Raw genomic sequence first — 22,872 nt, forward strand, 5'->3', positions numbered from 1 at the left:
GCGGGTGAATCACAGAAATGCAGAGGCGAACTCGAAGATTTTACAGGTTCAAACCATTGAACACATCGCCTTATCATAGTTTAACATTTTCAGCAATTCCAATGAATTTTACATAGATCTGTGTCTTGGCTAACAGTTTTATGAGCCCACGTCTATACTACTAGATTTGCTCCAACAGCCTAACAAATATAAACAAAGAATCTACTGAAAATCAACCATCATTAAATATTGAGTAGTTATAAGATTAAAAGAATGGCTACATATCCACGACAGATTAAGGCAACTAAACCTTCTATACACCCTATATAGTCCAGAAGATTTTATGGCTTCCTCAAAGCAGAAGCTGCACCCATGACAACAGCTAACACAAGGCCCAAACCAGCACCAAGTGAAGCACCAACAGCCGCAGCATTCAGAGGATTGACCTTTGTCTGAGCATCTTGAATTTCCACTGCTCTCTCCCGAGCCAATTCCACAAAAAGCCTATCTCTGGCGAACTCCTAGAGAAAACAAAACCACGCATCTGTGTCATGAACAACTGGGTGTTGGGGGGGGGGGGTTTAGGGGTGGGGAGGAGGATTAAGAAATTCACTTTCAACTCCTTACCAGTAAAGCAGCTTCTTCCTGGCTCCTAAGTACACGGTGGACAAGCTCACACAAAGCAGATACCCCATCAATGGGGAGAACAGCTGTTTTCTTCTGGAAAGGCCTCCGGACTAGTTCAAGTGGAGCAAAAATTAGCTTTTGGGCACCAAACATCCACTCTGGATCTTTCCCTTCTGTATACCAAGATTGAGAAGCACCAGCAGCACTAGATGTAACATAAGGACATGAATTGACAACCTCAGTTGTGCTAGGAGATGCTTGATATGCCTTCACAACCGCATTAATAGCTACCTTTTGCTGGTGAGCACTGACAGAAAACTTGTTTGTAATTGCAAGTATCCAAGGTATTCCAAGAGATTTTGCCTCATTAAGGAGAAGGCACATGGCAGGTTGTGGTTGCAAGGCATTTGAGTCGTTGTAGCGAGGAATTTTATGAGATAGGTTATGGACAAGTATAATCAAATCGGTTTTCTTACAAAGATCACGAATTCCTTTCCACAGATCATCCCTGAAATGTGTTGCCTCCATGTTCAGATTCTACAAAACAAAACATAAGGCCAAGACTTTGAGCACTTAAAATAAATAAAACCAAATAAATCCAAGCAATGACAAATAAAGCAGCTACCAATGAATACATGACCATCCAAGTAGAAAGACAATGTACGTGAGAAATTTTGTATTTTTATGAATTTCCTATTTAGGAACGTTTCCAAGGAAACTTGGCCAAAATATCTAAGATTGCTCAGACAAAATTCTTTCCCCTTTCATAGCTCCTGATTACCCACGCTCTCCAAACACTTGCTGCAATATAATGCTTGCATCTGGATACTGGAAGATGTATGATGTGTTTTTGTTTAACTAGGTATATTTTCCCACTCAAATGGCACCCAAGATATAACTTGCAAAATCATAACTCAATACAGGAATACCAAGCATACATAAATTGATTGACGAAAAAATTGCAAAATCAAAACTCATATTACACGAGCGGTGAGCGTATAAAAATAGATTACCAGAGAAAAGTTTCTCCTAAAAAAAAATCAAAGTTATGCCAAAACTTTCAAAGGTCTACTTTTCTTTCCTGGAGAAGGTGCATAGAATTACAATTTCCCCCTCAATTATGCAAAATCATCAAACATTCTCCCCCATCAGTTGGGGTCAAATGTACCCTGCAGTTGCCGAATGAGCTCAACTGCTCAAATATGCCCTTATTCACAGATTGAGTGTTAGTTGGTCCTAATAAGATTTTAAACATAGTGATTAGCAACTGAGGCTGTCATGAAAAAATTTCAACCCCATCCCTTTCCTTACCAGCTCTCCTCACCCCTCCAGTCCAACACCTTCATGAAAATAACTGCTGACTCACCGCCGGTCACTACCTCCTTCCACCACTAACTAAAGACGGCGTCCAACTACACAGATTTTTAAGAAATAACAAATCAAGAACCCCAAATTTATTCAGCACATTCCTCCTTCTGTAAGCATCTCCAAAATTACTCTATTTCCCAGTTACTGACCTGTCCCAAAGAAGGAAAAAAAAACTACTTTTTTCTTTTGGATTACAATTTTCAAGTAAAAATTTAATCTCTGGTTTGGAAATTATTGAAAATTGAAGAGTGTGCGACGGCGTGGGAATATAATACTTTATTTGTAAACCCCATTCGGTATGATTGTTTAGTGGAGGAGCAAATTTGAAAAAGGTGGGTTTCTTCTGAGTTTAATCCTGAAGCTCATACTGAACTAATTTTTTTGCTTCAGGTTATACATGTCTACATCTGGATTTTATGTCAAAAGGTTCAAACATTACGCATGGGTTTTTGATAAAGGTCTTGAATATCGATAAACTGCGGTTTCTTTGGATACGTTCAAGTATAATCGAACCTTGATCTGTAGTTAATGGTTTTCAATATCTTTCTTCATAGTTGGAATTTCTTTTAGTTGAAAACAAAATTGTTTCACCTTTCAGTGGAATAAGCTGATGACTATAGGCGGTTGAGTAATTCTCCATTTTCTGGAAATCCAATTTAACGAAGGGGAACAGAGGTGCCCTTGTAGTTGAGGTGATAGAAAATTTATTTTTGGGTCAACGGGTGGTCAATTTATTTAAGGTGGATTGGAGGAGATGAGGATAGAAGATGGTGGACAGCTGGGGATGAAATTGAGTTTATCCTATCGTGGGGTTCAAGATACCGTTCAGCAGTAAATGGTGGTAAAGGCTGTGTTTGGATAAAAGATCTGAGTATAACTTTTGGCAACAAGGTGACTTTAAGCCTATCAATTTGACCATCTGGACCAAGTTTGATTGCATAAACCCAATTGACCTGGACAGGTGTCTCTTATGTCGGCTGATGTTACCGTCTTTGAAAACCAGCCATATTCACGTACCTAAGTGATCACTTGGATATTTCTGAGGTGTTACCAGTTCCATTATCTGAGATTCAGTCACCATCACTCTTACATCTTCATCTACCTCTCCAGTTCCATCCTTTGGGATGCAGTTTTTTGTATCCCAAGGACCCAATCACCTTAAATAATAATATTTTCTTGTGCTTTTTCACATGGTATCAAAGCTAGTGTGAACATTTAATCGTGGTGCATTTACCACCGACCAGAATTTTTTTTGTAACTGTACGTCCTTCCAAAGACTAATTTTATTGCCAGTAACTGGGGTTATTGCACCTCAACCAACAACATTCCTTTGCTCACAGAACCCCGACGACCCAACCCAAGAAAACCCGTCACTTATCGACTTCGCACACGCTCTCACGTGCCGACAACAACAGGATCTACGGCGATGCATCAGTCCGTATGGCAAGCGCATGAGACAATTTTCGATCTCCATCTTCGCAGATCTCTTGTTTCTGGGGGTCGTGTGGTTAAATCCAACCAGATCCATCCAAGTTCCTGCCAGCTCCAACAATATCCAGCCTTTGCAATTCCCAGCAAGTTCCTGTTTTAGTTTCAATAGTGTTTCTTCGTACTGGAAGTCTGTCAGGGCTTACAAGTCTCAGCATTTTCTGGACAATTAGAAAAGCAGACATAGGCACTGTTGGAGGTCAGGTGGGTGTATCATGTATGCAGTCAGTGTTGGTTCAGATGGTCTAATTGGAAGACTTAAAGTCCCTTATGCTAAAAAGATATTGTTCTTTTTACTTGTCAAAGTTGGTGCAGATTTTTGGACTAGCATGACTGTACTACATCCTTATGGAACTGCTGTATGGAGAACTATTAGGAATCTGTGGTCCAAGATCATTAGCAATTCCAAAATCAAGGTAGGTCATGGAGGGAAGACCTTATTTTAGGAGGATAGTTGGGTTGGCAATCAAACTTTGAAGTCCAGATTTACTGTTTTATAAAATTTGAACCTACAGAGAAGGGCAACAGTAGAGATTAACATAGGATGGAACTTCAGGTTCAGAAGACCCCTAAATGATTGGGAAGTGTGAGTGGTGATTGGGAAGTGTGAGTTGACAGAACTCAATAGCATCCTGGAACAGTTCCAACACTTAGATACAAGGGAGGACAACTAAGTCTGGACAAGTGACAGGAAGGATAGATTTTCTGTTGAATCAGTAAGTGTTTGCATAGATCCAATACACAACTTGGTAGTTGGCCTTCGAAGATAATAGGGAAAAGGCATAAGTACCCCCAACCTATGCCCCAAATCCCAGAGACACACTTATACTATTCTAAAATCCTATTACCCCCCTGAACATATTTTATAAGTAATTTTATACCCCTTTTCGGCATACATGGCACTATTTTTCTGGCCCAGCGCGTGTTGACATTTTTTTTAATCTAGTGTCACGTATATCGAAAAAGGGTAAAAAAAATATTTATAAAATAAGTTAGGGGATAACAGGACCTTAGTATAGTATAAGTTTGTCTTTTAGTATAAGTGTGTCTCTCAGATTTCGGGCATAGGTTGAGGGGGTACTTTTGCATTTTCCCAAGATAATATGGAAAGTAAAGATTCCATTGAAGGTAGCATGCTTCATGTGGTTACTGGCTAAACAGATTGCTTTAACTCGAGATTATCTTATGAAAAGGGGTTTTCACTTGTGTTCTAGATGTTTCTTTTGTGGAGCTGAATGTCACGTCCCGTCACATCATAGTTAAATTTTGCATCCGGATAGAGGGGGAAGGATCTAGAGTTGTGAAGAGGTTTGCGGAGATCTCTAGAACCTTCAAGGTTAATCAAGAAGACTAGAGAGTTCCTTAGAATTCTCTAGAATAATTTAGATACTACTTGAAAAGGTTTAGCATATTCTAGAAAGTGTAGACTTTTCTACAATAGGGACCAAAGTGTAAATAACTTAGGAACTTGTAAGTAACTTTTATTTACACTTTAGCCCCTAGGTAGTAGCATAAATAGGGGGGCTCTCATTTGTAAACCAACCAAACAAGTTGTAAAGCAATCTTCCAAAGCAATACAAAAACCTTCTTCAAAGCTCTCTTTCTTTTCTTTCCAAGTCTTTCTTTGCATTCTCTTAGTGTTCTGAGTCTTAAAGGCTTACTTGAGCTTACAAAATCGTGAAAGATTCGTGAGTAAGTTGTCAAGTGCCGCACGGAGTCTTAGAAAATACTTCAAGTCCGTGACATGAGGCTGAGACAATAAATCATCTCTTTTTTACATTGTAAAGTGACTGAGAAACAATAACAATTTTTTTAACAACCTAGGGGGTATCAGGTGGTCAACGCAAGGAATATTCATGAAGCCTTAGCTTGTTGTAATAGAGATGGCAATCAGTCAGGTCACAAGGGAGAGATGGGAGAGTGTCCCAGTTTGCATATGGTTAACTATTTACTGAAAGGAATCAGAGGTGTTTTGAATATAAGAGTTGTACTTTTCAAATTTTAAAAAAAGATTGTATAGTGATTTTCTTATCCTTTAGAAGCTGACGACTTTCTTGTGTTTGAGATTACTTATGAGTAAATAGGTGATGGGTTTTTGCTCTTTTGACTACTACTTATACTTATTACTAGAATACCCCTTTGGTGTAGTTCCTTGTTTCCATATATATATGTTACCATCCTCAAAACAAACAAAAAAATTAGCAACACATTATTGTGAAAGGTATTTTAGTCTTCCATACTCAAAGAACCACCCAAAGAAGAGAGATGGAGCACACAAGTTAAAGGAACCTGCAGATTAACTCCAGTTGAATCAGAGTAACACAAGCCACCAGCAATTCCCTCTTGAACATCATCATCTGCATTTAGATTTTCAATACTCTCAGTGTGGGCCCTTCGGCCTCGATCCAGAATTGCTTTTAAAAGAGAGGTTTTACCAGAGCCCTACAAATATACAAGTATTAGTTACAAAGAAATCTAAAACTTCATCAAGGTTTAAATCTAAATTTAAAACAAATCATACCTCAAGGCCAATCAACTTAACCCTACGGGTTCTCAGATTAACCTCTTTCCAGACAGTAGAAAAATCAGTCGTACAGTATATGACAAAATCATCTAAACCATCTGGGAGTACGAGATTCCTCCCTTCTACCTTGAACACATTTTGCTTCAATTTCGTATCAATGTAGGATGAATCAATTGAAGAGAACATAGGTATATCCTCCACCATATGGTGCTTAGGGGGTCGTTTCAGTGGACCTCCAACTAGTACTCGCATATTTTGAACTTCTGATTGTTCCCCATGATCTGGTGAGTGAACAGGGGATGATGGAAAAGACTCCACGGAGGTTGAACACCTAAATTTAATTTTTTAACAATAAATACAATCTATCAGAGGAGACATATAATGCAGCTCCACAGTGTTTAAGACATTCATTAGGTAAGCAATTCTCAATATTACCCTAAGTTACTATACTTTTCTGGTGACCACAATCTATAATATCCATTAAACATGTCGTTGGGAGAGGCCGGGAGGAACTGATTCAGGAGCATGATCGAACAGAGAACTCAAAAAGAATATAAGTTGACTACATTTTGGAACCTCACTAATCTATCCTTCCCTTACTTGAGAAGCTGAATATGCAGAAACATGATAGCGACTCCAGCATAAAGTCCAACCGCAGAGAACAAATTTTAATAGCAATTATGGGACAGGAGCGACAAAGAATAAATGCACTAAGACATGTTTTGGTTCATGTCCAAACTTTTGGTACAAGTCATCTAGAACTTCACCCCAGGCTTTACAGAATAATGTAGCTAACCTCTTAGCTCTCTTATTATGTCTTTTTTAATTCTTAAAAATACAAACGCCAAGTCACAATAGGTACACTCCGCCCATCAGCTCAACCTTTAAGCATTGCTTATACTCAAAAGGTTTCCATAGAAGACAAGGGTAGGGATAAGAAGTTATACAGGCTAGCCAGGGCGAGATAGGGAAGGGCACGTGTCTGGACTAAGTGAAGTGCATTATAGATGAGGACGACAAGTATTGGTGGAGGCGGCAGTCATTAGATTAAATGGAGATGGCAGACATACTCCATATCTTGAGTGAAGAGGGAGACAGAGGCATTGTGCTGGAGGATTGAAGCATGCAGAGAGGTATTGAGGTTGTCGGTATTGTAGGCCTATAAAGGTTGAGGAGGTTAAGGGTGTTGTTCAAGAATGCGTAGGGGTAGATTGAAAGGCCAGACAGGTGGAATTTTGGAACAGCATAGGTGGGGTAGGTCTGGAGTGGCTGACTAAGTTGTTTAATGTTGTTTTCAAGACGGCGAAGATGTCTGAAGTATGCAGATGGAGCGTACAACGATTATGTTGTACAAGAACAAGGGTCACATTCGAAATTGTGACAACTATAAGGGTATCAAGCTGCTAAACCACACTATGAAGGTGTGGGAGGGGGTGGTGAAGACAAGGGTGAGGAAGGGCGTGGCTATTTCCAAGAACCAATTAGGGTTCATGTCGGGGCGCTCCACTACAGAAGTCATTCATCTCAAAAGGAGAATGGCAGAGCAATATAGGGAGAGGAAGAAGGACTTACACATGATGTCCATCGACCTAGTAAAGGCTTATGATAAAGGCCCACGGAGAGAAATTACATAGAGGTGCTTGGAGGCTAGAGGTGTACATGTGGCGTACAATTGGGTGAAGGAAGGATACCGGTAAGGACAATGGGAGGAGACTTGGAGCACTTCCTAGTTTTGATAAGGTTGCACCGGGGATCAATCCTAAGCCCACCTTTATTTGCCTCGGTGATGGATGCATTGAATCAACAAATTCAAAGTAAGGTACCATGGTGTATATTATTTGCAGATGACATAGAGGGTGTTTTGATTGGCTTATTTTAAGTGCTTTTTTTGGGTTTTAAGCTCTTTTACTTCTTGTGGTGTTTGGGAAAGATAATAAGTGTTTTTAAGCACTTACTTTTAGGCCACGAAAGTATAAAAATAAGTCAAAGGCCAAAAGTTGGATATTTCCAACTTATGCCTTTTAACTTGTAAGCTACCTTTAAATAGTCAATCCAAACACCCCTCATAGTTTGATTGATGAGACTCGCGGCGGAGTTGACTGTAAGTTGGAGGTTTGGAGAATAACCTAGGAGTCCAATGGGTTGAATGGTAGGATGTATAAGAATAATGTTAAATAAAGTGTATCAGTAATGCTTGCATTAATAATGTTTGTATTACTAAAGCTTGCATTAACTATACCTAGAATAAGTTTTATGCATTATTTGGTTTAGTGTACTAAAAAACATGCATTGTATAAAAATATTTATTTACAAAAACACACTTCACAATAATGGTGGAAAATATGTAAAAAAAATATTTGAGGGGCAATGTGGTCTTTAACCATGCTAATGCATGCATCGGAACCCCTTGCATTAACCTAGAAACTCATGGTATTACCTTAACACACAATAGAGTGTATAACTAATGCAAGCATTAAATTATACATAGCATGAAAAGTGAACCAAACAATGTATTATTAATACATAGAGTTAATACATGTATTACATTCTACCGAACAACCCCTAAAGGATTTAGATTGAGCAAGACCAAAACTGAATACTTTGAAGTGCAAGTACAGTGACGTAATACATGAGACTGACGTGGAAGTGAGGCTTGGTGCACTGTTAATCCAAAAGAGATGTAGTTTTTAACAGTGATATGAAAGGCGAGTGCCTCATCGCCTTTGGCGAGAGGCGAGGCGAGGACTCCTCGCCTTTCATCACTGAGGCGAGGCGAGATCAGAAAGGCTACGTATGGCGACGTAATGGCGACAGCAAAAGCGCCGCCTTTTTATTTAAATTTTAAAAATATTTGACTTAACAATATTAGTCAAAATTAGGGCTTTTTTATACTTTTAAAATGTGTTGCTGCTCCCTCGCAACTCCCCTCGCTCCCTTCTCCCTCGCGACTCTCTTCTCCTATCGCGACTCTCTTCTCCCTCGCTCTCTTCTCCCTCGCGACTCTCTGCTGCTGCGAGTTGCTGGCTTGTTGTTGCATGCTGCTGTCTGCTGAAGACCTGAGGTATATCGTATACCTCTTTTTTTCTGTTCTTCTTCTTCAATTTTTTGTTTCAGTTCTGTATTTTTCCTTCATCAGTCATCAGACTCATCAGTGATGAGTCATGACTGATGACTGCTTTGTTTTTCTCCTATTCAGTATTCACTGCTTTCGGTGCTTACTGCCTCAGCCTTACTGCGCATTGACTATTAACTGCCTATAATTTAAAATAAAAATTCTTTCCAGTTTCCTAATTATTTATTCCTAAACAGTGAATTGATTGAATTCAATAACCAATGGTGGATGCTAGCAAAAAGAGGGACAATGGATGGAATTATGGCTCAAGGAGCGACGAAAGATTTGGTTAATTGTAACTTTTGTGGGAGTACTTTTAATGGTGGAATAACTCGACACAAACAACATTTAGTGGGTGGTTTCAAAAATGTTAAACAATGTACCGCTTGTCCGTCGGAGATTAAAGAAGAAGTAAGGATTTATATGCAAAACAAGATCGCTAATAATCCCAAATTTCAAGCGAGGCAGTCGGAAGAACATATTGATATTGATGATCTTGATCAAATGGATGATTATGAGGAAATGATGCCTCCCTCCAAAACTAAAAGATATCTTCTAGTTCTAGTGGAGGTGCATCATCCACCGCATGGAATGTGCAAAAGGCCCTTTGAATCTCTATTTTTCACAAAAATCAACACAAAAAGGAGGCTTTGAAAAAGGAGGAGGAATTTGATGAAACAAAGAAAATACTAAGAGAGCGTGCAGTAAGTGCTTTTGCAATTTGGATGTATGATGCGGGGCTCCCTTTTAATTACGTCAATCACAAATCATTTGATAAATTTATTGAGGCGGTAGGACAACATGTCCCCGGAATGAAGCCTCCTACATTCCATGAAATTAGAGTCACTCGCCTAAAAAAAGAGGTGGAGAAAGTAGAAAAAATTGTTGATGAGCATAAAGTGCAATGGACAAAGTTTGGATGTTCCATTATGATGCACAAATGGACGGCACGAAATGGTAAAATGATCATCAATATTTTGGTGAATTCTCCAATCGGTAGTGTATTTGTTGGTTATGTTGATGCTAGCAATGAATCTACCGATTCCACCAAAATGTACATGTTATTTGCAAACACTATTGAAAGAATTGGGCCAGAAAATATTGTACAAGTTGTCACCGATAATGCTAGTGAGAATGTACCCACACATTTATTGGAATCCATGTGTCGCTCATTGTATCAACTTGATATTTGGTGACATATTCAAGGTTAAGTCATATGCTTCCGATAATATCACTCTCATATCAACCTATCCTTTAACTTTTTTTATAATCAATAATTCATTAGCTACTAATTAATATAATCTAATCTTTCTGTAACAGTTTTTAAGAAGGCCATCAAAATCCATTCTTACATTAGTCAAAGGTCATTGTTGTTAAACTTGATGAGAAAATTCACCAAATAAAGAAATTTGGTGAAACCAACCAAGACAAGATTTGCAACGGCATTCTTAACTTTGAGAGCTATGTACATACAAAGAAAAAACTTGAGAACTTTAGTCCTCTCAACCGAATGGAATTCAAGTAAATTTGCAAAGGCAACTTCGAGGAAAGAAGTTGTCAATCATATTATTTCTATCCACTTTTGGAATGATGTTGTTCGAGCACTTACAATTTGTGGCCCTTTGACGAAAGTGCTTTGTTTGGTGGATAGGGAGAAAAAACCATCAATGAGTTATATTTATGAAGCAATGGATAGAGCCAAAGAAGCTATTGCACATGGTTTTCGTGGAGTTAAGAAGCAATATGAGAAAGTGTTTCAGATTATTGATGCAAGGTGGTCAGAACAACTCCATCGGCCTTTGCATGTTGCAGGCCATGTTTTGAACCCAGGATTATATTATAAAGCTCAAGAAGAGGGAACTATAGCACAAACTTTGTGGATCGAGTATTATGCATGTGTTGAGAAGTTGGTCCATGATACAACAATACAAGATTCACTAGTCGCTGAGCTTCCTAGGTACAAAATGGCGGATGGACTATTTGGTTATGGTCCGGCTAAAAGAGCTAGAGACACAAGGTCACCGGGTAAGTGGGTTGATCTTACATTCTTACTTAAATTATTTGACTTATTTATAGTCACTAACCTTTAAATTTATTTTATTATAGTCAAATGGTAGTCACTATTTGGTAGTGAAACACCAAACTTGCAAAAGTTTGCCATGAAAGTATTAAGCCTCAGTTGTAGCTCATCCGGATGTGAGCGAAATTGGAGTGTGTTTGAACACGCAAGTAAAAAATTTATATCCTAATTTCCATATTATATTATTATCAATATCTATTAGCTAATATCAATAACTTATGCACAAATTCATTCCAAAAAGAGGAATAGGCTAACACTATCGCGTCTCAGTGATCTAGTGTACATTAATTACAATAGAACATTGAAATGTCGTTATGATACTTGTGATCTTATTGATCCAATTCGCTTGGATAACATTGATGATTCAAATGAATAGTTAGTTGGATGCCCCGAAGATCAAGATGATGAACTAGTATATGAGGATGATGATCTTACTTGGGGTAGTGTTGCTACGGCAATTGGAGCAGATGAGAATATCTATTATCTTAGGGGACTTTCTTCAAGATCAAGAGCACTTGACAAGGGCAAAGAAGTACATCTACAAGTTCATCTTCAAGTAGGAATCTAACACTAATTGATGAAGAATACGTGAAAGAAGAAAATGAAGAGCAATATAATGATGTAGAGGATTTTGATCTTCAAGAATTGGATAGTTTTGAAGAAGAATAGACTTTTAACGTTTTAGTTTATTGTATTTTGAATTATTTGGTCTTTAAAGTTTTAGACTTTTTAGTTTCTACTATTGGTTTTTGAATTGAATATTTGTTAATATGTGTTATTGCTATTAAGATTTTGGATAAATATGCAATTAAATATTTTTTGGCGCCTTTATTCAAAAAGGCAAGCGCCTCGCCGCTTGCCTCGCCGCGTGGCGAGGCAGGCCCTTGTCGCCTCTCGCCGTCCAAAACACTGATTTTTAAGTATCATGGGTCTATTATCCAAGGAAATGGGGAGATTGATGAGAATGTCACTCCAGTATTGGTGCAGGGTGGATGAAATAGAGGCTCGCATCCGAAGTCTTTTGTGATGAGGAAATGGCACCAACAACATAAAAGGCATGTTATATAAGAGTGGTTAGACCAACTAAGTTGTATGGAGTAGAGTGTTGGTCAATGGATGGACAACGAAGTGTATCAATCCTCCCCGGCCTCTTCAAGAAGTCTCACATTTAAAAGATGATAGTGATGGAGATGAAGATGTAGCGATGCATGTGGGCAAATACTTGGAGATATAGAATTAAAAACGACGATATCCGAGACAAGGAGTGGCATTGGCGCAGGACAAAATGCAGGAGGTTCGGGAATATAATGAGGAGACGTACATATACAGTGCGGAGATGTGAGAGATTGGCTATGAACAGTTTCAAGAAAGGTAGAGATAAAACCAAAGAAGTATTGGAAAGAGATGATTAGACAGGACATGATGCAATTTTAGCTTATCGAGGACATGGCCTTAGATAAAGAATGTAGAGGATACGAATAAGGTAGAAGGTTAGTAAGTAAGTGTATTGTCTTGTTCGTCTATACTAATTGCCGTAGTAATACTCTTGTAGTTTCTTGTCCTTTCTTTCTCGTTATTATTTGTTGTTTCTTGTATTTTGACTATCATATTATTTCTTTGTAGTATTGTACCATTACTATCTGTTATTTTTATACTTCTATTACTATATGTCTATCGGAAACAACCTCTCTACCTCTAAGGTAGGTAGGGGTAAGGTGTGTGCTCACTTTTACCCTCCAGACCCCACTTGGATGGGACTATACGGGGTATGTTGTTGTGTTTCCACAGCACATAACACGTATGGTCAGATAAGGATTGATCCAAAAGGTAAGGAAAACAAGCCACTTAAAACACATTGCAAATAGCTCTTATTAAAATACATATACAGAAAAACATATGTTTAACCTAGAGGATTCAGCTATAGTGTGTCAACATCCATTGAAAAGTAAATAGCTACTTCACAAAATAAAAGTTGTCTTACAAAAATCAACTATCAGATAGAAGCTCATAAATGTAAGGAAGTATAAGGAAATGGTTAGAACAAAATTTACAACAATGTCAATGATCATGCACTTATAGCAGGATTTAGGGCGTACCAGCGCCCATTTACTCGAGCTTCAACAAGTGTACACAGATGTAACCCAAAACCAGATATGTCGACTTTAAAAGGATCTGTATTCTTCCCACTTGGAATACCGCTCCATCCAAGTGGAACAAGGGAAGTGGCAGTATGGATGACAGGGGACTCCACAATGTGCCCAAGATCAACAGTTCCACCAACAGAAATGCCTAACCATTTCTGTAACTGTGGAAATTGCTGCACTTGTTCAATCCCCAGGAAAGGTATTGTGTCATCGCTCATGCAAAGTTCATAGATTCTGTAAATTAAAAATTGAAACAGGGTAACCATCCAAAATCATGTCGCACCAAGTTGATTAGAAAAAAAAATAGGTATAAATACAAGATATACACAAATAAAAAATAATAATGAAAATAAAAAAGATGCATCTACAACATTATTATTTTTTCAGGTTTTGGAAAACAAGGGATGAATGAGTATCCCAAGAGAGTTGAGTCCACATCCTAAAACACACTCTTAAACAAGAGTGTACCATATACCTGCCAACAATTTGCACTACTGCAATATGATAAATTACAACATGTACAATCATCCCCCCAAAACTAAGGAACACAGTTGGAGAAGATATAAGGGTTATCTTACACGCTTCAATTGATTAGGCTTTCTTAAACATATTCTAGCAAAATTCCATTATTTTGATAGAAATAACCTTTCCTTTTGTTGATTTGAGGTGACATAAACTGATCAATACAAGGACCAGCAGAAGTGGTCATGTGGTGCATAATGAGTTTAAACATTCAGGAAAAGTATTGCAATATAAATAATTAAATATACATGAGCTGGAAAACTATCATGGGGCAAAGTGAACTTGAATGACGAATAGTGAACAAAAGGTTCTCTTCCTCCCTCCCTCCCACCCTGAACTTGTATGAATAATAGTGAACAAAAGGTTCCCTCCCTCTAAATCACACAAGGGAACTTTAAGAGCACCCTTAAGGACGATGCAAATTCACATGCAGAATATTCAAGCTGGTACCGACTACCTCCCACCAACACAGGTATCATAACTCTGCCCACCAAAGCTTAAGCGGATGGAAGAAATCACCAAGTGTTTTTCCACAGATACTTGAATTTGATCATATGACCTCACTGTTCTCCTTCTACTCCATGAATCACTAGACAACCTTAGGGTGAAGAACATGACCACATTATTCTCACCTTTCACAAATAAGCATAGAGGTGGATAAAGCAAACTTATAAATTATAACATGTTACCTCTGAAAACGAAACCTGTATGACTTCATCGAATGTGATTGAAACCTTTCCTTTACTTCAGCAAGTACAGATCTGACCTGGAAATGTCTTTGCCATAAGAAGCAACCAAAATGAGAAACAACCCGTTTGGATTGGCTAAAACAAGTAGTTTTTAAGTCAAAAATAAAAAGTCAAACTAAAATGACTATTAAGTCAAATAAAAAGTAGCTGGAGACCTACTTTTGGTTTTTGACATATTTTAAGTCATTTTAAACTTATTTTAAGTCATTTTTACCGTGTCAAACACTTGTTAACTTATTTTGAGTATCTTCCTTTTATATTTGTCAAACACTTCCAGAAGTCAAAAATTGACTTAAAAGTAGGTTTGACCAGCTTTTATGACAATCAAAACACCCTCTAAAAGTCATCAAACATATCTTTTCATACATAAAAACTGCCCAGGCAAAAACTTTAAGCAGGGTCTTTTGCATCATGCATGTGGGGGGAGATAAGTGTTAATAGACAATACACTGCCTCTAATGTTTGACTTACTTCACTCATCTTTCCACTAGTTTGAGAGACTTTTTACCTTTTCTTCCTTTACAAGAAGAGGAGGATGAGAGATGATGGCATTCCTACTGAATGTAACCCCAAGAACTTATCAAAAGTTTAAAACTCAAAGGAAGGTAGATAGAACTCATACCGATGTCAATTTTGAGTATTCTGCACCAGATAGGAACTCCACAGATGAATTCTCCAGGAGATAAAGCTGTTGAATTCACATATTTAGCATACACCAAATAATGCTTATCTTCAAGGTAAATAAGTCAAAATAACCAATATGATAGACATAGTATGAGACCAGCCCATGCTGATATTGCCAAATAATACTTATCTTCAAGGTAAATAAGTCAAAATAACCAATATGATAGACATAATATGAGACCAGCCCATGCTGATATTGCAAGATAGCAAGAACTATGTCTCAACCCCGACTGGGGACTATGACAAAATCCGCCCTATGCCCTCTGCTATACTCAGGCCTATTTCATTCCATACTGGTGAGTGAATTGTATTAAAAGTAAATTAACAGTTCTCTACAACTAGAAGTTTTCCAGATATCACACTTATCCTTTTCCAGATCAAACGTAAAGGTAACACCAACTTAGCTTAATCCTAACTAGTTGGTAAAGACTTAAATGGATAATTTGCTTCTATTGTACTGTGTTCTATTCTTAGTTAATTCAGCACTAATTTTAGAGAAATTATAGATCTTTTGAGACAACTTTGTTCCACGTGATTTTAGATCTATTTAAACCACTTTTATCACCTTCAATCACCACGGAGTCTCAAACCTACAAAGTGGAGCATTAGAGGTTTACGTAGGTTATGGCCAAATAAATCATATGACCACCTTCTCTCAATATATCCTCTATGTGTGTTACTTGCACCCTCTGTTTTATTTCTCGTTATATTTATGAGGTGCGCATGCTGATCTTAAAAGATAGAAGAGCAAAAAAGCAACAAGGCTGTAGGACTTGAAGTGAAAAGCAGGTGAAGAAGAGTACGCTTCTCTGAAGTGAATCACACCGTTCACGAAAATTAAAATACACTATAGTATGATAATAATCGTATTAAAATTGAATTGACTAAGGTTAGCATCATTGCGATCACTTCGTGTCATTCTTTGGAAGACACACTTCTCTGCAAGGCATTGTCTTACCTCCCCACCTCACATCTTTCATCATTTTAAAGGACAAAGGGATGACTTCTAGGAATACTGCCTGCACATGATAATGTCCGTTTTTATAGACTTAGATCGTTAAGCCTTTTTACCTCCCTATGCTAATGTACATAGTATATATCATGGAGACGCTTGGTGTCACTACTCCAAGATGGAATGCAACCCTACCACATTGCCCAAGCTTAGAACATGGAATATTCACCCAATCCAAAAGACAAAATAGTGAAAAGCAACTAAAAAAATCAATAACAAATATAAGTTTAAGACTTCCACATGCATAGAACTGTGGCAAGATGTATACTCCCTCATTTTTATTCTATAAATCAGTGTTTGACACTTTGATTGAGTACATAAGTTTAAGAAAGAAACAAAGATTTGTGTGCATATCAAAAGTACCCAAATAACTTGTTGCATTAGACATGCCATGATATTTCCATGACTTTTAAAGTATGACATTAAGGGTAAAAAGGAAGTTCAAAGTAAAGAATTCTGATAATAAAAATGTTTTTATTCTTTTTGGAATCAGCTAAAAATGAAAGGATACATATAAAATGGAACAAAAAGAGTAACAGATTACAAGAAGACAGTTGAAGAATAAGGAAAACAAAACAACAAAGAACAGTATAAGATTATAAGTCATATATAAGGAATATAGAGAAGAAAACTGCAGAAAAAGAATGATAGTTCATGCATGTGATAATCAGTACAAAATAAATCACTAAAAAAGGAAAATAGATGGGAAATCAACCTGACCGAATGGTACATACAACGGTAAGTAAGGCATGCGACGCCAACCCCTCTTGTCCCCATTGTTGACATTACTTTCAGCTACAGATTTTCCCAGATTGCCTTCACCAAGAATATCTTGATCTGTAGGCAATAGTCGGAGAGAAATGCCATCAGAACCTTCTTGAATTTCAAGAGACTGAGGGGTATCAGCTATATCATTGACTGATGCTATTGAATCAGAATCAGTAGGCGTCTCAAGAGGTTCAACTTTCTTTCCTCTATATCTATACAACTGCTTCCTAACACCTTCTAAAGGCACAAGTCTCGAAAGCCTCCAAAAGGAATTCTGCACTGGACCTACACCCAACACCAGTTGCTCTCTTTCATCATCTTTTGGTTTTTCAATTTTCTGCTTCAGTAGCGACAATTCACTAGATTTTGACATGGATACAGAAGCTCCACCATCAGAAGGTATTGGCAGAGGCCGTGCATTATAATGATGAAAATAAGCAGGAGATAAGATGCGCGGCACCAGATCTTCAGGAATACAGTAGGTTTTGAAATACTGCTGCCAACCTTTCTCATTCACATAGCTGGAGAGAATCAAGTAAGAAGCCAGAAACTACGTTTTGAAAAAAAAAAAAAGAGAAAAACAAGAAAGATTAATATCAAACTCACTCTCTCAATGCGGCATTTCCCACTGGTGGTTGGGAAAATGTGATACACTTCACCTGAACTTTTTCATTATCTTTTGATGAAGCAGCAAAAACCCTCAGAATTGCAAGGGTTGCCAAGACTGCTACCTGTAAAAATAACACCTAAATCAACTTCTCCAAACAAAACGACAGACACATCCTATGACAAGAGCAAATGTTGCGGATTCAGAAAAATCTAACTTACTGCTCCACCAAGTGAATGCCCACATAATACTAGTCTGCGTTTCTTTTTCTGGGCAAGCCTGTACAGCTCCAATGCAGGTATGCCTTTAGCACGTGCCATGAAACCCTAAGGACAGTAGCTGCCAAAATTTAAGGAGCGGAGAAAGAAAACTGGAAACTCAAAGAAACAATGTGTATGTGTATGTGTGAGAGGCATGCGAAAAGACATGCAAATGGGAGCTCAACTACCCTATGAGCAGCAGGTTTTTGAGTCAGATTCGATGGCCTAGTCTTAGATTTCGAAATTTTATAGTGACTCTCTCTGTTGCTCCTTTGAGTGTCCACCTGACCGGACTCAATAGGTTCAAGTCCATGAATATCTTCAACAGCATCTTCATGGAATAAGGCGCCTTGAAATATATTCACATCAGCCATGACATCCCTTCATAATTGGAAAAAAAGGCATAAAAGAAAATGAAAGTGTAAAGAACTTATGTCACAACAGGAGATATACAGATGCATCTGAGCTAGAACAAACATGCAAACTTACTTATATTGTTTGGTCCCAATAAAGGAAGCAAATAATGTATCTCCTGCTTCCGCCAAAAGATACCTATAAAAGAGAAGGCAAAATAGGAGAAGAAAAACACTGAGATGCAAGAGATATAGTATAGCTTCCATGTCAGCAAACCTCACATATCAAAAACAAATCTTTTTGTTTCTTTTTTTTTTTTTTTTGCTTGGCAAGGCATTAAACAAAATATATGGTCAGAAAAAGCAACAAAAGATAACTGCAAAAAGATGGTAATTGATTTATCTTTTTTGAAAATGCAAAGAGATGGTAATTGATCTTGAATTGAATTTTGAAAAATCAATTCTCGTAATGGGAAACAGCTCATTTCAGGTTACCAGCTACATCACTAACACACCAGGAACAATCATCCTTCCCCCTCCCTTACCTACTCAACAACCCACTGGGGTAGTAGGGCCACACAAAGTGGAAAGGGAAGATTGCAAGCAAGTATAATGTCAAACCAGAGTGAGAAAAGTGGGGGCCACGGAGATAAATTGAATTATTCGATTTCATCTGTCTACAAGGAATCTGAAATAAGATTGAAACATCCATTACCTACCAGATTTTGCTATCGCTGAAAAGAAGTTCAAAATATATTATGTTAAGCACTCACGGATGAACATGTTTTCATCAAACTTTGAGCAATGAGTTTTATAGATTGGATGAAACATAACACCTACGATGCACATCAATCATCTTCCTGGCATTCTTATCATAAAACTCTCCATGTTATCCGGACTCCGGAAACAGGCACAACTATCCAACTAAAACACAGAACCGTGTGCAGTAACTTTTGCAACACAGATTTGCTTGCATGACTACCACTACCAGTTCTCACATCTAATGAAGCTACTGAATACTCAACCCTTCAACTTATCAACAATTTACAAATAAACGAACCATCTTATCCAACTAATCATATAATAACGGCGCTAACCAGTCGATTCCAACTCAAAGTATCACTAAGACAGGCGAAACAAACAGAAAATAAAAATGAAAACAATAATGTGATTACTATGATCTAAAAGAACCTGTGTGGAACATGATCTGAAGAAGGTTGAACGCGCTCTAAGGAAACAACTTCTCCTCCAAAGTCTGCCTTAAATTTGTTCACTGCCCGCACCATTTCAGCATCAGGTCTCTGTCATGAGAGGATGTTACATTTTTAAGCAACAAAAATGGTCTACGACTACTTCAATATTTTTCATTTGAATGAAACTGATCAAGATAAATACTTTTCAGTTTGCCCCATTGTGGCCTCTAACTACTGTTTCTTTTTTCAGAAAGCAATATATTAAAATAAGCACTAGGGTAGTGACAACCATATTTACAGGGAAAGAGGGGAGCATAACCAGTTAATGTAATCTAACAATTACAGAGCGCCTATCCGATCTACTAAATGATTCAGCCTCCTCTACAAAACCTTCTATACACCAAAAGTAAAACAGAAGAAAGCACTTCACTTCAGGATTCTGTAAGGAGCTGTCTCTGTTTTCAAAAACATTCTAGAGTTTCTCTCCCTCCGTATTGTCCACCATATGCAACCAGGAACCAATTTACACCATGTCTGACTATGCCCCCCAGTATAATTCCAGCTCCTTAATAAGTCACAAGTGTTAAGAGGAAATACACCATTTGAGACCCACAATTTTAAGGAACAGCTTCCACAAAAGGCTAGTGACAGGACGATGAAGAAATAAATGGCTATTGGATTCTGATTCTGAGCCACATAGACAGCATTTAGAGCATAAATGAAAACCCCTTCTTCTCAAATTCTCTTGGGTTAGACAAGCCTCTCTTGTCACCAACCAAGAAACGTAAACCCTTTTATGTTTGAAAATCTTGCATGAGAAAGAACATATTACAAATTTATCAGAACTCAGATAGCATGAAAAATAAGGAGCTCCTTGAACATGTTCAGCAGCTGATGTGATTCAAGTATGCATCCACATGTCTTTCCATACTTAATGATAAGTATGAAGCTTTTATTTTTCTTACAAGTTTCCTAATGAAAACCTAAGTCCTAAAACTAGGTGTATTGTAGGTTAGATACTTATCTTTTTGGAGTAGAAGTGTAGGGCTAGATACTTCTACTCTCTACGGTGAAATTGTGAAGCACTAAGGTACACAGGCTTTATCTTCAATAGAGTAATGCTAATAAAGTGCACATATTAATTGCTACAGACACACTATTTATGAAATGTCGGTAAATAAAATGGAAAAGTGAAAAATAATGGAGCTTCATGCGCCGGATGATCGGGAGAAGACAAGGGCCGTTTACTAGTGCACTGCAAGTTACACCCAATTATGGGAGACTCTGTTGGAACTGATCTAGCAAAGAGTGGACAATGCTGGATTCAATTTGAAGGGCTTGCTACACAACTGGAGACAAGAAGATACAGGGAATCAATGCAGCTCCATTACCTCTTATGTGGGTTCTTTGGAAGAAAAGGAACATGAGAACTTTGAAGGGTAGAAATAACTTTGTATATTCGGGAATACCCTCACCTTCTGTTGGTTAATTTTTGTTACATGCGCGAAGTGCTTGTTTGTATAAATTGGGAGTCTCCAAGAGAACTGCAAATTTGTGCATGTTCTATGTTTTTTCGTATATTGAATTATTGATTGTATATGGAGTTTGTATATCAGAAATAGCCTCCACCGTACAAGGGTAAGGGTAAGGTCTATGTTGTTGTCAAAAAGTAAAAACAGATATTAAGTATAAGAAATAGAGCTTTAATCTGAATTATAACTTAAAATTTCATAGTTGTATTATATCGCTTGTACACAGAGTTTGTCCGAATTTAATAAGATTATTACTTTATCAGAAAAAAGACAATAAGAATTTAGTACAAAAAAGCTAATCCTTAATCTAAATTAAAAACTTAAATTGCATAGATGTATCCTAATCATAAATTTGCAATAGTTCTGGACTTTATTAGCATGGTTTTTACTTCATATATTCTACTTAGTTGGAATGTTATCACTTCCTTGGTTCATATCGCATTGTTTGTGTTTACAATTCTTTTTGCATTACATACGTATACTTTTTTATTTTTCTTCATCAACACTTCCTTTGCTAAAATTACTCTTTAATTGTACTTCACACTTAAAGCACTACACACAATTGGAGCTTTTATATGCTTTGTGCCTTTGAGACACCTGTTAAGTCGGGGAAACACTAGCTGGAGCCAAAAAGCACGTCGTTCTATAATTGGACGCTTCCATTGTGCTACGAACCCACAATTCTGAAGAAATGGTAAGAGATGTTTAAGAGTTCTCACAGATAACTGCATCTGCATCACTTCTTCTCTTGAAGTTTATGTCCTCTAAGCGATGACTACAAATATTCATTTAGACTTACCTGTCTTCATTGTCCAATTTCTTACAAGACACATTCTGATGTGAATATCAATCTATTAGAAGGTAAGCAAAGAGGAAGTTCTTCAAATACTTCCAATATTAATGTGTTGTGAGCTTTCATACTGTGAATGTTCTACTTTTTTTAACAATGTGTCTTAATATTACCAAAAGAACTCTTTTCTCCGTGATTACAGAACACAGTGATTGCATACGATATTATTGTTATTTGTGTTTTCTCTTGAAAGGATAATTTATGTATGATATTGTTACAGCTGCTATCATCTCGGCATTTCAGAGTGAAGTGTAACTATTTTAGAACAGGTTAGTTATGAGAATTCGAAGGCCAAATGTGAACATTCGAGTAAAGGAAATCAAATTTACCTTATATACACATTCAGAAAGCACCATGCAACAAAGGATATCGTGCAAGTCAGCGACAGATTCAGCTTTAACAGCGTGACAGAGATCCTCAAGTTGCTTCTTCCTCCGCTTGAATTCATCCTCCATCAGTTTCCTCTGCTCTCTTGCATCGGCCCAAGGCCACCGGACAACCATCTTCCATTGCTGTGGCCAAGTGATTTTCAACATCTTCGATTTTTGGCCTCTGATCCATGATTCAACTCTGCGTTGTAAAGATTCCATTGTTTAGGAACCCTAATCACACTTTAATTAACCGCCAGGACAACGGCGTCTCTGTTGAAGAATATTTCGGCGGAATGTGGTTCCAGTTGCGTGTAAACTCCCTATTGTGATGCCGAATCAGAATTTTATCGTTAACGCATATGCCCAAGACCTTCTTTTTCTTTTCATTTTCCTTTTTTCTAAAAGGAACCTCTCTTTTTTCCTAGAATAAGCTAAATAAACTACATAATTAGAACTACTTACCGACCATATATACGTATTTTACGCTTAGTTTAAAAACAGAAAAAATTATGTGAATAGTTTCTTTTAATAAATAATAACCAATTTTAACAATATTTTTTTATTTATTATCATTTATAGTAATACTATATTAAATCTGCAATATGTATTAAAAGTGAATTAAGTATATATATATATATATATATATATA

General features: G+C 37.4%; 1 protein-coding gene across 2 annotated transcripts; it reads right to left on the reverse strand.

Annotated features, from left to right (window-relative positions):
* Nucleotides 1-38: 38 nt before the first annotated feature.
* On the reverse strand, nt 39-22,668 carry LOC101261153 (uncharacterized). Of its 2 annotated transcripts, XM_004246986.5 has the most exons (14): nt 22,182-22,668; nt 19,469-19,578; nt 18,414-18,476; nt 18,113-18,305; nt 17,886-17,990; nt 17,664-17,788; nt 17,005-17,578; nt 15,216-15,281; nt 14,534-14,610; nt 13,275-13,556; nt 5,984-6,317; nt 5,752-5,904; nt 607-1,143; nt 39-500 (listed from the first exon to the last, which is right to left on the reverse strand). In XM_004246986.5, exons 1-14 carry the CDS (start codon nt 22,440-22,442, stop codon nt 321-323), a joined length of 3,060 nt encoding a protein of 1,019 aa, XP_004247034.1. In that variant the 5' UTR covers nt 22,443-22,668; the 3' UTR covers nt 39-320. The 2 variants fall into 2 exon arrangements, with proteins under 2 accessions (XP_004247034.1, XP_019071206.1); XM_019215661.3 differs by lacking the exon at nt 13,275-13,556.
* Between the last annotated feature and the right edge of the window lie 204 nt (nt 22,669-22,872).

The sequence above is a fragment of the Solanum lycopersicum genome, chromosome 9 (genome assembly GCF_036512215.1).
Source record: "Solanum lycopersicum chromosome 9, SLM_r2.1".
In the NCBI taxonomy this organism is placed as follows: Eukaryota; Viridiplantae; Streptophyta; class Magnoliopsida; order Solanales; family Solanaceae; genus Solanum; species Solanum lycopersicum.

What these genes read in the sequence shown, in the direction of transcription:
- LOC101261153 (XM_004246986.5), bottom strand. Translation starts at nt 22,442, where the DNA reads ATGGAATCTTTACAACGCAGAGTTGAATCATGGATCAGAGGCCAAAAA. An exon ending in TTTCTGAATGTGTATATAAG is followed by an intron (nt 19,579 to 22,181) that starts GTAAATTTGATT and finishes CTCTCATGACAG; the next exon opens with AGACCTGATGCTGAAATGGT. An exon ending in ATTGGGACCAAACAATATAA is followed by an intron (nt 18,306 to 18,413) that starts GTAAGTTTGCAT and finishes CCAATTATGAAG; the next exon opens with GGATGTCATGGCTGATGTGA.